Genomic DNA, 17,093 nt, shown 5'->3' with positions numbered 1-17,093 from the left:
ACAGCTGGTTAGTACAGTTTGGTACAGCTGGTTAGTACAGTTCAGTACAGATCGTTGGTACAGTTCAGTACAGCTGGTTAGTACAGCTGGTTAGTACCTTTCAGAATAGCTGGTTAGAACAGTTCGGTACAGCTGGTTAGAACAGTTCGGTACAGCTGGTTAGAACAGTTCGGTACAGCTGGTTAGAACAGTTCGGTACAGCTGGTTAGAACAGTTCGGTACAGCTGGTTAGTACAGTTCGGTACAGCTGGTTAGTACAGTTCGGTGCAGCTGGTTAGTACAGTTCAGTGCAGCTGGTTAGTACAGTTCAGTACAGCTGGTTAGTACAGTTCAGTACAGCTGGTTAGTACCTTTCAGAATAGCTGGTTAGTACAGTTCGGTACAGCTGGTTAGAACAGTTCGGTACAGCTGGTTAGAACAGTTCGGTACAGCTGGTTAGTACAGTTTGCTACAGCTGGTTAGTACAGTTCAGTGCAGCTGGTTAGTACAGTTCAGTGCAGCTGGTTAGTACAGTTCAGTGCAGGTGGTTAGTACAGTTTGGTACAGCTGGTTAGTACAGTTCAGTACAGATCGTTGGTACAGTTCAGTACAGCTGGTTAGTACAGCTGGTTAGTACAGTTCGGTACAGCTGGTTGCTACAGTTCGGTACAGCTAGTTAGTACAGTTCAGTACAGCTGGTTAGTACAGCTGGTTAGTACCTTTCAGAATAGCTGGTTAGTACAGTTCGGTATAGCTGGTTAGAACAGTTCGGTACAGCTGGTTAGAACAGTTCGGTACAGCTGGCTAGGACAGTTCGGTACAGCTGGCTAGTACAGTTCGGTGCAGCTGGTTAATACAGTTCAGTACAGCTGGTTAATACAGTTCGGTACAGCTGGTTAATACAGTTCGGTACAGCTGGTTAATACAGTTCGGTACAGCTGGTTAATACAGTTCAGTACAGCTGGTTAGTACAGTTCAGTACAGCTGGTTAGTACAGTATGGTACAGCTGGTTAGTACAGTTCAGTAGAGCTGGTTAGTACAGCTGGTTAGAACAGTTCGGTACAGCTGGTTAGGACAGTTCGGTACAGCTGGTTAGGACAGTTTGCTACAGCTGGTTAGTACAGTTCAGTGCAGCTGGTTAGTACAGTTCAGTGCAGCTGGTTAGTACAGTTTGGTACAGCTGGTTAGTACAGTTCAGTACAGATCGTTGGTACAGTTCAGTACAGCTGGTTAGTACAGCTGGTTAGTACAGTTCGGTACAGCTGGTTAGGACAGTTTGCTACAGCTGGTTAGGACAGTTTGCTACAGCTGGTTAGTACAGTTCAGTGCAGCTGGTTCGTACAGTTCAGTGCAGCTGGTTAGTACAGTTTGGTACAGCTGGTTAGTACAGTTCAGTACAGATCGTTGGTACAGTTCAGTACAGCTGGTTAGTACAGCTGGTTAGTACAGTTCGATACAGCTGGTTGCTACAGTTCGGTACAGCTAGTTAGTACAGTTCAGTACAGCTGGTCAGTACAGCTGGTTAGTACCTTTCAGAATAGCTGGTTAGAACAGTTCGGTACAGCTGGTTAGAACAGTTCGGTACAGCTGGTTAGAACAGTTCGGTACAGCTGGTTAGAACAGTTCGGTACAGCTGGTTAGAACAGTTCGGTACAGCTGGCTAGTACAGTTCAGTACAGCTGGTTAGAACAGTTCGGTACAGCTGGCTAGTACAGTTCAGTACAGCTGGCTAGGACAGTTCGGTACAGCTGGCTAGGACAGTTTGGTGCAGCTGGTTGGTACAGTTCGGTACAGCTGGTTAATACAGTTCGGTACAGCTGGTTAGTACAGTTCGGTACAGCTGGTTAGTACAGTTCAGTACAGCTGGTTAGTACAGTATGGTACAGCTGGTTAGTACAGTTCAGTAGAGCTGGTTAGTACAGCTGGTTAGGACAGTTCGGTACAGCTGGTTAGGACAGTTCGGTACAGCTGGTTAGGACAGTTCGGTACAGCTGGTTAGGACAGTTCGGTACAGCTGGTTAGGACAGTTCGGTACAGCTGGTTAGGACAGTTCGGTACAGCTGGTTAGGACAGTTCGGTACAGCTGGTTAGGACAGTTCGGTACAGCTGGTTAGGACAGTTCGGTACAGCTGGTTAATACAGTTCAGTACAGCTGGTTAGTATATCTGATTAGTACTGTTTGGTACAGCTGGTTAGTACAGCTGGTTAGTATATCTGGTTAGTACAGTTTGGTACAGCTGGTTAGTACAGCTGGTTAGTACAGTTCAGTACAGCTGGTTAGTACAGTTCAGTACAGCTGGTTAGTACAGTCCGGTACAGCTGGTTAGTACAGTTCAGTACAGCTCGTTGGTACAGTTTGGTACAGCTGGTTAGTGCAGTTTGGTACAGCTGGTTGTTACAGTTTGGTACAGCTGGTTAGTACAGTTCAGTAGAGCTGGTTAGTACAGCTGGTTAGTACAGTTCGGTACAGCTGGTTAGTACAGTTCGGTACAGCTGGTTAGTACAGTTCGGTACAGCTGGTTAATACCGTTCAGTACAGCTGGTTTGTACATTTCAGTACAGCTGGTTTGTACATTTCAGTACAGCTGGTTAGTACAATTTGGTACAGCTGGTTACTACAGTTTGCTACAGTTAGTTAGTACAGTTAAGTGCAGCTGGTTAGTACAGTTGGGTACAGCTGGTTAGTACAGTTGGGTACAGCTGGTTAGTACAGTTCGGTACAGCTGATTAGTACAGTTCGGTACAGCTGGTTAGTACAGTTAAGTACAGCTGGTTAGTACAGTTAAGTACAGCTGCTTAGTACAGTTCGGTACAGCTGGTTAGTACACTTCAGTACAGCTGGTTAGTACACTTTGGAACAGCTGGTTGGTACAGTTCGGTACAGCTGGTTAGTACAGTTCAGTACAGCTGGTTAGTACCTTTCAGTATAGCTAGTTAGTACAGTTCGGTACAGTTGGGTAGTACAGTTTGGTACAGCTGGTTAGTACAGTTCAGTACAGCTGGTTAGTACAGCTGGTTAATACCTTTCAGTATAGCTGGTTAGTACAGTTCGGTACAGTTGGGTAGTACAGTTCAATACAGCTTGTTAGTACAGTTCTGTACAGCTGGTTTGAACAGTTTGATACAGCTGTCTAGTACAGTTTGGTACAGCTGGCTAGTACAGTTTGGTACAGCTGGTTAGTACAGTTCGGTACAGCTGGCTAGTACAGTTCGGTACAGCTGGTCAGTACAGTTCGGTACAGCTGGTCAGTACAGTTCGGTACAGCTGGTCAGTACAGTTCGGTACAGCTGGTCAGTACAGTTCGGTACAGCTGGTCAGTACAGTTCGGTACAGCTGGTCAGTACAGTTCGGTACAGCTGGTCAGTACAGTTCGGTACAGCTGGTCAGTACAGTTCGGTACAGCTGGTCAGTACAGTTCGGTACAGCTGGTCAGTACAGTTCGGTACAGCTGGTCAGTACAGTTCGGTACAGCTGGTCAGTAGAGTTCGGTACAGCTGGTCAGTAGAGTTCGGTACAGCTGGTCAGTAGAGTTCGGTACAGCTGGTCAGTAGAGTTCGGTACAGCTGGTCAGTAGAGTTCGGTACAGCTGGTCAGTAGAGTTCGGTACAGCTGGTCAGTAGAGTTCGGTACAGCTGGTCAGTAGAGTTCGGTACAGCTGGTCAGTAGAGTTCGGTACAGCTGGTCAGTAGAGTTCGGTACAGCTGGTCAGTAGAGTTCGGTACAGCTGGTCAGTAGAGTTCGGTACAGCTGGTCAGTAGAGTTCGGTACAGCTGGTCAGTAGAGTTCGGTACAGCTGGTCAGTAGAGTTCGGTACAGCTGGTCAGTAGAGTTCGGTACAGCTGGTCAGTAGAGTTCGGTACAGCTGGTTAGTACAGTTCTAATGCTTCTTTACTTTTATGTCCCATAGGGAAAACCTGGAGGCCCACCCGGACCAAAAGGGGACACGGTAAGTTCATTTCGGAATGAGGCCTTCTCCAGCTCAAATCTCCTGACCATGAACTCCTGCTCCGTCCCTTAACTTCAGCAGTTTCAAATCTTAGTTAATCACAAACTCATGTACCCTGATTTTCGCCCACTCTGTCTTTACTGCCCTGCTCTATGTCATTCATTAACAGTTACAAATGGGTTCATTTAGTCTGCAGGGAGCTTCTAACCCTTCAGGAATGTTCTGGAGTTTCCCCACAGGAATGGAAGATTAATGTCCCAGACATTGCTGTGATCCACTGGGGAGTAAAAGCACTGGGCCTTTAAAACACAGTTGTGTGGCCTGTAGCCTCTGATCTTTTGCTGGCAGGAACTGTGGGCCCACTATTTATTGGGGGCACTGGGACGGCGGAACAGGCCAGGAATAGTCAAGTTGACAGACTGACTGATTGTTGGGCAGGATATCGTGAGGCAGGAGGCCACAGCTGGGAACCTTGGGCACAGTCCTGGGTAATTTGGGATGAAAATAGGCCAGAGATTAAGGATTTCAGAGGGATGGTGGGTGTGTGGTTAGTTGTGATCACAGTAGGGTGTGGACATTTAGTAGGAAAGGGTCAAGGGAGTAAAGTCGTAAGTGGCTGAGGGGACACTGAATGCTCCCTTCAGGGTCTGGGGACTGGGGGTACTCCACTTGCCCACAAGGAATGCTAGGAAAAGCATTGCTGTGTGGAGTCGATATCTTCCCGTTCCATTCCATTCATGGGATTCCAGAGTCCAGGAAAACCCAGCCAACTTCAAATTTAACTCAGACTCCCAAATGCACTGTGGGAGTCCTATTTAAATATGTTAATGAGGTGCCCCACCGCTCCAGGGCAGGAAACTCCCACCATGGGGGTGGGAGTGCTGTAGAAACAAAAAGAAAGATTTGCATTTATATAGCAACTTTCACGACCATAGGGCATTCCAATGTGTTTTACAGCCAACTAAGTGGTTTTGAAGTTTAGTCACTGTTATAACGTAGGAATCATTGGAGCCAATTTGTACACAGCAAGTTCCCACAAACAGCAATGTGATAATGACCAGATAATCTGTTTTGGTGATGTTGATTGAGGGATAAATATTAGCCAGGACACAAGGATAACTCCCCTGTTCTTCTTCGAAACAGTGCCACAGGATCTTTTACCTCCACCAGAAAAGACATAATGGGCCTCAGAGAGACGGTACCTCTGACTGTGCTCAGAACTGCACTGGAGTGTCAGCCTAGATTTTTGTGCTGAAGTCTCTGGAGTGGGACTTGAACCCACAATCTTCCAACCCAGAGATGGGAGTGCTACCAATTGAGCTGACACCTTCTCTGTTTTTAAATTGCTATGCGCCCGGACCCTCTCCACCCATTGTGTGAGGGGTGGGTGGGTGCGGTGTGGTGGAGTATTATCGAGCCCACTGTCTCAGTAAAGTTGCGGTCTGAGGTTTAAGTGCTTACTTTAGTTACAGAACCAAAATGACGTGAATAAAGATGCTCCTGTTAAAAGCAAAACACTGCAGATGCTGGAAATCTGAAACAAAAACAGAAAATGCTGGAAAAACTCTGCAGGTCTGACAGCATCTGTGGAGAGAGAAACAGAGTTGACGTTTCGAGTCCATCTGACTCTTCCTCAGATACTTCTGGTATCTGACAAGCAACAGTTGAGCGATGAATTGACAAACCCTAAAGGCCAGTGGGGTCCTGGACCCTGTCTGCGATTTAACATTTACTACAAAAGCAAAATGTTGCAGTTCCTGGAAATCTGCAACATAAACAGAAAATGTGGGAAATACTCAGCAGGTCAGGCAGCTTCTCAGTGAGAAACAGAAGTTAATATTCAGCTCGATGACCTTTCATCATAACGGTGGAAAGGTTATCAACAGGAAACATTAACCATACCATTCTTTCACCACACATGCTGCCCGACCAGCTCAGCATTTAGGTTTAATTCCACTGTTCTGAATCTGAATCGACACTTCATACCTAAATTTACATTGCCCCCGCCCCACCTCCATTCCTTCCAAACGCTTTTATTGGTCTCTTCCATCCAGTGGTTTGGACAGTGAGAGGAGATTCTGCCGATCTACAGAGAGGGGAGGACTGATATAAGATGTTGTTGGGCTATCAGTTGCTCTGAACCAGAAAATTGGAGCCTAGACAAGGTGAGCTGAAGGGTGAGGTCAAAGATGAAGTGATCCTGACCCTCCTTGCAGTTTTCAGAGATGGTTCTCGGTGGTCAAGTAGCAGCAAGGAGCTCCTAACCTTCATTTTATCTTCAGTGCTTTCACCTATTCCTGTCCTTGTGATCTTCAGGGAAGTGACGGAGATCCTGGCCCTGAAGGCATCCCGGGGAAATCTGTAAGTATCACTTTTCCATGACTTCAAAAGAAAAGTTAATTTCCCATTGACCCAAGGAAGACAGGTACATTTCAGGATCATCTCCCATTGAGAGTGAACAGACAGTGAATTGTCTAGTGGTGCATTAGGAATAGCAGTCAGAGAGAAACTGAGGCTAGCTAGGGAGAAGGAGTTTGCAGTATGTGATGTGACTGATTAAAGCTCAAAATAGGGGCTGTGCAGATGGAGCTTTATGTTTATAAGGATAGGATCATGAAATGTGATTACAGAGCACCAGTTGAAGCACTTCTCCATGTGCTGTCATTTAGCACCTTCATCCATCCAATATTTGGATCAGTGCAAACCAGCTTTAGTGAGCAATTAACTCCATGCTGCACATGCCCTGGGAGTGTTTGACGGGGACAGTGTAGAGGGAGCTTTACTCTGTATCTAACCCTGTACTGTACCTGTCCTGGTAGTGTTTGATGGGGACAGTGTAGAGGGAACTTTACTCTGTATCTAACCATGTGCTGTACCTGTCCTGGGAGTGTTTGATTAGGACAGTGTAGAGGGAGCTTTACTCTGTATCCAACCCCGTGCTGTACCTGTCCTGGGAGTGTTTGATGGGGACAGTGTAGAGGGAGCTTTACTCTGTATCCAACCCCGTGCTGTACCTGTCCTGGGAGTGTTTGATGGGACAGTGCAGACAGATATTTAACTTCAACAGATGAAAGTGACTTGTCAAAAGAAAGCATCATTATCAATACCCCAAGCAGCTACATTATTGTGGTCTGATTGCTGTATCTCTTTAATACATAACTAGTGGTTCATTGGTCAAGTTGAATTCCCCGTCCACAGCCCCTTTTCCACTGCCCCCAACCCCGATAAAATCCAAGAGGCACACCAACCAAGTGCCCAGTCAGAGCTCGCGCTCTGCCTCATAGAAACATAGAAAAAAGGAGCAGGAGTAGGTCATTCAGCCCTTCGAGCCTGCTCTGTCATTCAATATGATCATGGCTGATCCTCTATCTCAACCCATACTCCCACTTTCTCCCCATACCCCATGCCTCCTTCCCCGCATGTGATTTGAGCTCCCAGACAAGGACCTGCCCCGGCCCACTTCAGAGTCAAGGATCCCTCAACTCTGGCTTTTACGATTATTCTGTCAAAAAGTAACATGAGTGAAAAATTTAGGCCTCAGCACCTGTCTATCACAGTGATCACAGCACCTGACTCCTCTGGTGGCTCTCTCCTGCTGTAGGAACAGGATGTGCAGGGGCGGCGATGGGGGCATCTGGAACATTGACTGATAGGTGTTAGTGTGACCAATGCAGGTTTTTGTTCAACCCCTCATTTGGACACCAATCCCCATTAGGAGGCCTTTGTGGGATTTCCTGAGCTTTGTCCCTATACAGTGCCTGAACCACAGGCGTTTCTGTTGTCCTGATTGTATTTAACAATTGAGTGAGTTGTTCAGCCACTTCAGAGGTCATTGTGAGTGTAACAAGCCATGTGGAATTGGAGTTAATGTATGCACCAACCCAGGGCGTGTATTTGTGAACAATTTGGGTTTTGAATGGGTATTTTTGCTGGTGCCAGTCTACAAGTTATCAGATTTATTGGATTCAATTTCACAATTTGCCCTAGTGAGCATTGAACCTCCGAGCTCAGAGATGCTAGTCCAGCGTCATAACTGTACTCATTATCTGTCAGTGCAGGATACAGAGGCTGTTGGCCTGGGTCCTGCATTCTACAGAAATCTGAGAAAAATAATCCTCTACACTCAATAATACAAAATGACTTGATTTGAATGTGCGATCTGATCACTGTTACGGCGCCTGTCAATGGGAAATGGGTGTTGCTGTTCGTTTGCCAGCTCCTCTGACCTGCATCATAACTTGGTCTTTTCTCTGTTTTTAGGGTAAACCTGGATCACCGGGTCCAAAGGGAGAAAAGGTGAGTCACTGTGGTTCTAACCAACTGGCAGATTCAGCTAGGATTACTCCAGTTCCTTTGGCGTACGATTGGTCATCATAAAGTAGAATCATCCCATTCTAAAGAACATAATGTGATTGAGTAAGCTCCAACCATAGTTCACTCAGCGAATACATAGCTCAGTGTGTTACAGAGTAGAGAGCCATCAGGATCTATATGGGACCTGAGCTGACCAAGCTAATCTCAGCCTTGTATAAGTTCTCAGCATCTCTGGTCTATGAAGGGGACCTCCTGAGCTGGTCCATGGGACGTCCTGATCCTGATCCAGTGACTCCTGCTGTGCGTACTTAAGTGTGAGTGTAGGGTCCTGCTGAGCTGTAGTGTCCCTCAGGGTCAAAGGGCCTACCAGTACTTACTGTCCACGCTGATAGATAAAGACTAGTGCATTGGGTGTGACACAGAACATGGATTTGGTGGGCATAAAATTAAGATAAAAATCACTTTTAGGAAAAAATAAGACCACTAAGCCCAAAAAGCCTTCACCTTTCTGATTGATCACTGTCCCAAATGCTCACCATATCACTTCATCCTTACTCTCTCCAGAAATTCATCCAGTTCCCTCTTGAACCCCTTTTCTTAAGTGAGGTTGTGGGGGGGGTTGTGTTTTATTCAGAAAGCCACTTGGTGAAGGGTAGAGCTGGAGCCAATCTTTACACACTTGTATATTAATTTACAGAGTTACATGTTACAAACATATACCTCCTAACTCAACAACCACAATTTCAGTCTGTGTCAATTTGTAGAGGCTCAAGGTAAATCGCCAGTTAATTCCCACCACCTGCATACAACTAAGCACAATTAATATACAATTAACAGATTGTACCTCAGCTAAATCTCCACCAGGGTGACATGAAAATACGTGCTAGCCCCCACCCCACTGAGGTTTATGTGTAGGACCCCCTGATGGGTAAAGCATGGGTGCCGTATAATCACATACGGCACCCATGCTTTACCAGGAGTGATGTGCAAATATGGGGTCACATTAGAGGTCAAATGTAAATATGGAGCCCGTGGAAAAGCATGGATGTGTTTTAATAAATTGAGAGGGAGGGGATTGTGTGTGTGGAGAAGGTGTTGTGCTTTATACCTCAGTGATATGCAGAGATGATACACCAGTTTCTATATGTGTAGGAGCTTTATTTACAATGCTTTAAAATGTCTGCTCCCAGGCTCACAGCAGCCAGCCTCAGTTCAGTTTTTCTCTTTCTCTCTCTCGCTCTCTCTCAGTGATCACACCCACACTTAACTAATCATACACAGTAAGCAGTCAGCATACATAATCAAACAGTGAACAAATGAACAATACAAAGGGTACAAAGGGACCTGAATACTCTTGGTTCTCAGGGATGAAAGAATTATTAGGCTCTCTTTGTCAATACTTATCCTTGCAACTTATTCTATATCCACTGCACGCTTGGCAAAAGTGATCACCATCTTCCTTCCACACTTAGATTTTGCAGCTTTTAAACTCATGGCTCCTGCATTGTGAACCCTTCAGCAGAGTCCTTTAATTTCCTTTCCTGGTCTTGAAGGGCCGACATTTCTGAGACTGATTTGTAAACCGCTGGTAATGAAGCCCATGTTATTGTCCACAGGGAGATCAATGTGGGGTTTGCCCTACACAGCCTGAGGGAACTGGAGGTGATGCCAAATTTCCAGGAGGCCATATTCAGGGAGTGGAGCCTGGGGTGGCTGAGAAACCGGTGAGTGTTTGTCCCTGAATCACATTTCTTTTATTCATTTATAGGATGTGGATGTCGCTGGCTAGGCCAGCGTTAATTGCCCTTGGTGGTGAGCCTTCTTGAACCGCTGCAGTCCATGTGGTGTAGGTACACCCACAGTGCTGTTAGGGAGGGTGTCCCAGGATTTTGACCCAGTGACAGTGGAGGAATGGCGATATATTTCCAAGTCAGGATGGTGTGTGGCCTGGAGGGGAATCTGCAGGCAGTGGTTTCCCCATGTGTCTGCTACCTTCTAGATGGTAGTCATCGTGGGTTTGGAAGGTGCTGTCTAAAGAGGCTAATAAGTTTCTGCAGTGCATCTTGTAGATGGTACACACTGCTACCACTGTGCTTCGGTGATGGAGGGAGTAAATGTTTGTGAATGGGGTGCCAATCAAACGGGCTGCTTTGTCCTGGGTGGTGTCAAGCTTCTTGAGTGTTGTTGGAGCTGCACTCATCCAGGCAAGTGGGGAGTACTCCACCATACCCCTGACTTGTGCCTTGGGGAGTCAGGAAGTGAGTTACTCGCCACAGGATTCCCAGACTCTGACCTGCTCTTGTAGCCACAGTATTTATATGGCTGATTCAGTTCAGTTTCTTGTCAATGGTAACGCCCAAGATGTTGATAATGGAGGATTCAGTGATGGCAATGCCATTGAGCGTCAAGGGGCGATAGTTGGATTCTCTCTTGTTGGAGATGCTCATTTCCTGGCACTCGTGTGGCGCAAATGTTATTTGCCATTTATCAGCCCAAGCCTGAATATTTTCCGGGTCTTGCTGCATTTGGACACAGACTGCTTCAGTATCTGAGGAGTCGCGAATGGTGCTGAACATTATGCAATCATCGGCGAACATCCCCACTTCTGACCATATGATGGAAAGAAGGTTGTTGATGAAGCAGCTGAAGATGGTAGAGTCTAGGACACTACCCCGAGGAGCTCCTGCAGTGATGTCCTGGGACTGAGATGATTGGTGATGTTAGATGATGGAAGTTCTTATAGTTACTCTCAATATAGTTTCACACAGCAGTAAATGTAGATGTTCACAGATTTATTAAGCATACGATAATACTTCTGCCTGAGTCCTCTGCCTAAAGGCAGGTCCTTGGCAATTATTCGCTGACTTTTGGCAAAGTGCTGTGATTTTTACTATATGTGGGGTGAGGAGGCAGGCCCCGTGTCTACCTGAGCCGGGACAGGGGCCAAACTCTGCTCGGTTGGTGTTAAACTAATCTACATGGCAGTCGTCTAACCATGCCTCCACAATAAAACGTATTATTGACAGTTACTAAACTTATACTTAACAGAAACACAACAAAACTATGGGTTTTGGCCCAGGAAATTCAATGTTTAAGTTCTGAGTGCAAAGTGTCCATTGATCAAATCTTCGAATTCCAACTTAACTGTCCCAACATTTATATTTTGTTTCCTTTTTCACGTCTGGTGTACCACAATCTGCATGTTCCATAGCAATATCTAATACCTAATTATCATTCAACGTTAATTGGCTTGCCCTGTTCTTGAGCCATCGATCATACTCTTTAACTTTCTACGGTCTTTCTCAGGCAAGTGCTCATTAAAGCTCTTTTAATGAAAGAAGTGTCCCCTGCCTGTTCAGTGTCAGTCTGATAACATTAATTTCAACAAGATCTTCTCCTGTACCAATCTCCTGCTCCTGACCAGGAAGATGTATTTGCAGATATATCCTCCTGTAAAATTTATCAACCAATCACTGCACTGTCCTATATTTAGGTTTACTGTTCAAACTAACAATTGTCCTTCATTAAGTTCCTTGCTAAAATAAAACAAATTTGTTTTATGACTACTCTTTCATTCCTTTAATAGAAACTCACTTAATGGGTGAAGACTGGGGATTAATATTCTAATTTTAGAAAGAGATGGTTGATCTAACCCTTCCTTTACATTCTCTGGGAGTGGTATTTAATGGGCGATGGGTATCTCACCTGTCAAGTGGAAAGGCAGCAAGAGCCAGGCGTTGCCTCTTTTTGGGAAGGCCTGTCGTATTAAGTGCCAGTCAGGCACCTAACTGAACAGCGGCGGTCCATCCCCTAGATCAAGGACCCCTGGTGCAGAAGTCCCACCGGCTGAGAGCTGCCGGCCAATAAGAGGCTGGCAGCTCTTTACTGGTTGGCAGCGCACACTAGGAAGGTAGTAACTGCTGCCAGTATGGCACACACCCGAGGGGCTGAGGATCATCGTTGGATCCCAGACCACAGGTGAGTAATTGGGGGTGGGGGTCAGGGCTCATGGGTCGCAGGGAGGGAGGTCAGCAGCTTGGGCATATGGGTGGCTCTCAGTGGACATCCTCTTCGCAATGCTGAGTCCCTCGATCAGGTACTGAGTGCCTTTGAACCCCTACCCCCTCCCTGGAGCCTGCAAGGAACCCCAGTTGGGTTTGCTTGTTAGCTTCTCGCATGGCGGGTGCCCTCACCTGCTGCTGGGTGAATACCAGCAATGGTGGGATGGGGCTCTCAAGTGCCCTTGATTGCCCACTTAAGAGCCTTAGTTGGTGGTGGGGTGGGATTTAATTGGGTGGAGATGGGAAGGTAGTGGGGTCCCTATGTGCCACCCACCCGTCTGCTTAAATGCCCTCCCCCATCACCAAACTGGCCATTCGGGATGCCAGTAAATTCCGCCCAAGTTATTTCTAATACTCATTTTTCACATCTTCCTCCACTTAAAGGGGCAGGATGTCCGGGCAGTACTGGTCTGTGATTGGCAGACCGTGTTGTAGTTGGGATGGAGGTCAGTGTCCCACTTTGGTCTTCTGCTGAGGTGCCAGGAGATGTGAGATCACTAAAGGCTCAAACCCTTGGAGCAGAGGATGATTTGTGACAGGATGGACAAACCTCAGCTGAAGGGCAGAAACAGACTTGATTGTTAAACGGCCATATTCTACTCCACTAACTGAAGCCTGACACGGATAGGGAATCCAGAAACCACACTTTAGGAGTGTTGGAGCTCTCTCTCCCTCTCTCAATCACTTTCTCTCTCCCTCTCTCTCTCACTCTGACTCACTCCCTCTCTCTTTCGCTCTGTCTCTCTCCCCCTCCCTAGCTCTATCTCTGTCTCTCCATGTCTGTCTTTGTCCCTATCTTTCTCTCCCTCTGTTTCTGTCCATCTGTCTTTCTCTCTCTCTCTCTCTCTCTCCCTCTGTCTCTGCCTCTCTGTCTGTCTCTATCTCATTCTTACTCTTTCTGTCTATCTCTCCCTGTTAGTCTCTCTCTCTCTCTCTCTCTCTCCCTCCCTCTCCCTCCCCCCTCATCTCCGTCTCTCTCTATTTCTCTCTCCCTACCTGTCTCTCTGCAGGCAAGTGTCGGAGCAGCTCGAGCTGAGGCGCTGTGACAGGAGGTGTTGTCAGGGAGGGTTGTTTTATGTGCCAGTTCAAGGCTCCATCTGTGTGAATTAACTTGCAGCTCGTCTGTGAGAAGCTGGAAGGAGGCCAGAGACAGCAGCTCGCCTGTAGTGACACTGACTCTGAAGGCCGCATGCTGCACTTAGAGTCCTTATAGCAGACAGCACCCCCACATCTGGCTCACTGCTGACCCAGAATCTCTGAAGACAGCTCCACAGTGATTGCCAGGTCTATCCCGTCATGCCTGTAACTGTGGGTGGCATGTTGGCATCATGGGAGGGAGAGAGAAAACAGGGAACTACAGACCTGTTAGCCTTATATCAGTAGTCAGGAGAATGCTGGAATCTATTCTAAAGGATGTGATAAATGACACTTGGATAATAATGATCTGATTGGGCATAGTCAACATGGATTCATGATGGTAAATCATGTTTGAAAAACCTGTTGGAGTTTTTTGAGGATTTTACGAACAGAATTGGTAAAGGAAATAGTATACTTGGATTTTTAGAAGGCTTTTGATAAGGTCCCTCACAGAAGGTTGGTTAGCAAAATTAAAGCACATGGGATAGGAGGTAATGTACTGGCATGGTTTAAGGATTGGTTAACAGGCAGAAAACAGAGAGTAGGAATAAATGGATCATTCTCACATTGGCAGGCTGTAACTAGTGGGGTTACGCAAGGATCAATAATTAGGCTCAGCTGTTATCAATATATACCAGTGATTTGGATGTGGGGACCAAATGTAATATTTCCAAGTTTGTGGATGACAGAAAGCTAGGCGGGAATGTGTGTTGTAAGGAAGATGCAAAGCAACTTCAAGGGGATTTGGACAGACTTAGTGAGACAGATGTGAATATAATGTGGAAAAATGTGAGGTTATCCACTTTGGTAGGAGGAACAGATGTGCAGAGTATTTCTTATTTGGTTAGAGATTATAAAGTGTAGATGTATTAAGGGACCTAGGTGTCCTCATCAATAAATCACTGAAAGCTAACATGCAGGTGCAGCAAGCAATTAGGAAGGCTAATAGTATGTTAGCCTTTATCACAAGGGGATTTGAGTACAGGAGTAGTGAAGTCTTGCTTCAATTGTATAGAACCTTAGTCAGACCACACCTGGAGTTCTGTGTGCAGTTTTGGTCCCCTTACCTTAGGAAGGATATTATCGCCATAGAGGGAGTGCAACACAAGTTCACTAGACTTGTTCCCTGGATGACGGGACTCTCCCATGAAGGGAGATTAGAGAAACTGGGCCTGTATTCTTTAGAGTTTCGAAGAATGAGAGGTGATCTCTTTGAAACCTACAAAATACTTAAAGGAATAGACAGGGTAGATGCAGGTAAGATGTTTCCCCTGATTGGGGAGTCTAGAACCAAGGGACACAATTTCAAAATAAGGAGGAAGCCACTTAGGACTGAGATGAGATTTTTTTTCATTCAGAGGGTTGTAAATCTTTGGAATTCTCTACCCCAGAGGGCTGTGGAAGCTCAATCACTGAGTATGTTTAACGTAGAGATTGACAGATTTCTAAATGCCAATGGCGTTAAGGGATATGGGGATAGTGTGGGAAAAAGGTATTGAATTGGATGATTAGTCATGATCATATTGAATGGTAGAGTAGGCTTGATGGACTGAATGGCCTGCTCTTGCTCCTATGTCCCTATGGACCCTCAGACTTTGCTGGCTGACAAACCCCTTGGAATGTGGTACCACACGAAGCAAGACATGAGATTATTGGAGGCTGATTGGGGCTGTTTTCACTCTTGTTGCTGCTGGTACTGTTGGTGCGCTTAATGACCCAATATAGAATGGTTACAAGACAGACGGAAGCCATTTGGCCTGCCATGTCCATGCTGGCCCTCTGAAGGAGCGATTCACCTAGTACCATTCCGCTGCCTTTTCCCTGTAGCCCTAAAACTCAATTGACCCTGCCTCCACCACACTCTCTCAGGCAGTGTATTCGACTTCCTTACACACAGTGTAAAAAAGTTTTCCCTCATCTCGCTACTGCTTATTTTGCCAATTACAGGTTTATGAAAGGGAATTAGATATTTTGGTTAATGGATATTTTTCGTATTTTTTTGTAGTGCAGTTCCCCAGGGGCCGGTATTGAGACCCTTGCTTTTCCTGATATATATTCATGATCTAGATCTTGGTTTGCAGGGGTCAGTTTCAAAGTTTATGGATGATACAAAACTTGGAAGCATTGTAAACTATGAGGAGGACAGTGTAGAATTTTAAAAGGACATAGACAAGTTGGTGGAATGGGCAGATTGGTGGCAGATGAAGTTTAATGCAGAGAAGTGTGAGGTGACTCATTTTGGTAGGAAGAACATGGACAGACAATGTAAAATAAGGGATACAACTCTAAAGGGTGTGCAGGAGCAGAGGGACCTGGGTGTATATGTGCATAATTCATTAAAGATGGCAGGACATGTGGAGAGAGCAGTTAATAAAACATACAGTACCCTGGGCTTTATTAATAGGGGCATAGAGTACAAGGGCAAGGAGGTTATGCTGAACTTGTATAGAACACTAGTTAGACCTCAGCTGCAGTATTGTGTACAGTTCTGGGCGCCACTCTATAGGAAGGATGTGAACACATTGGAGAGATTACAGAAGGGGTTTACAAGAATAGTTCCAGGGATGAGAAACTTCAGCTATGAGGATAGATTGGAGAGGTTGGGACTGTTCTCCTTGGAGAGAGGAAGGCTAAGAGGAGATTTGATAGAAATGTTCAAAATCATGAGGGGGCTTGACAGAGTAGATAAGCAGAAATTGTTCCTACTCATAAAAGGATCGAGAACGAGAGGGCAGAGATTTAATGTGATTTATAAAAGAAGCAAATGCAAGGTGAGAGAGAACTTTTTCACACAGCGAGTGGTTCAGGTCTGGAATGCACTGCCTGGGAGAGTGGTGGAGGCAGGTTCAATCAAGGAATTCAAGAGGGCATTGGATGATTATTTGAATAGAAACAATGTGCATTGGTACGGGGAAAAGGCAGGAGAATGGCATTGAGTCATAATGCTCATTTGGAGAGCCAGTGCAGACATGATGGGCCGAATGGCCTCCTTCAACACTGTATCAATTCTGTGATTCTGTGAATTTCATTTGGAAAATCTGTTAGAGCTTTTGAAGGATGTAACTAATAGTGTGAATAAGGGGGAACCAGTGCATGGAGTGTATTTGGATTTTCAGAAAGCATCAGAAAACAAGGTGTTGTTACATAAAATTTGAGCTGTGGGACTGGAGGTAATACATTGGTTGAGGATTGGTTAATGGACAGAAAACAGAGAATAGGAATAAGTGGGACATCTTTGGGTTGGCATGCTAACTAACAGGATACCACACAGATCAGTACTTGACCTTCAGCTATTTACAATCTATATTAATGATTTAGATGAAGGGACACAGTGTTATCCAAGTTTGCTGAGACACAAAGCCAGGCAGCAAAGTACTCTGTGAGGAGAACACAAAGATACTCCACAGCAGTATGGACAGGTTAAGTGAGTTTACAAGAACATGGCCGATGGAATATAATGTGGGGAAGTGTAAAGTTATCCACTTTAGAAGGAAAAGTAAAAAGGCAAAATATTTTTTTAAACAGTGAGAGACAGGGAAATGTTGGTATTCAGACAGACCTGAATGTTCTTGTGCATGAATCACAGAAAGTTAACGTGCAGGTACAGCAAGTGATTAGAAAAGTAAATGTATGTTAAACTTTAAGAATTGGAGT

General features: G+C 45.6%; 1 protein-coding gene across 1 annotated transcript in view; it reads left to right on the top strand.

Moving 5' to 3' along the window:
- col16a1 (collagen, type XVI, alpha 1) overlaps positions 1–17,093 on the top strand; it is a 413,938-nt gene that overhangs the window by 206,508 nt on the left and 190,337 nt on the right. Inside the window, exons 17-20 of the mRNA XM_078566895.1 lie at positions 3,889–3,927; positions 6,244–6,288; positions 8,188–8,223; positions 9,858–9,965. Of these exons, the coding sequence (XP_078423021.1) occupies positions 3,889–3,927; positions 6,244–6,288; positions 8,188–8,223; positions 9,858–9,965 (228 nt within the window). The remainder of the gene's footprint in view (positions 1–3,888; positions 3,928–6,243; positions 6,289–8,187; positions 8,224–9,857; positions 9,966–17,093) is intronic.

This window comes from Cetorhinus maximus, chromosome 21 (assembly GCF_964194155.1).
Source record: "Cetorhinus maximus chromosome 21, sCetMax3.hap1.1, whole genome shotgun sequence".
Taxonomy (NCBI): Eukaryota; Metazoa; Chordata; class Chondrichthyes; order Lamniformes; family Cetorhinidae; genus Cetorhinus; species Cetorhinus maximus.
This window is presented reverse-complemented; position numbering and strand designations above follow the sequence as displayed.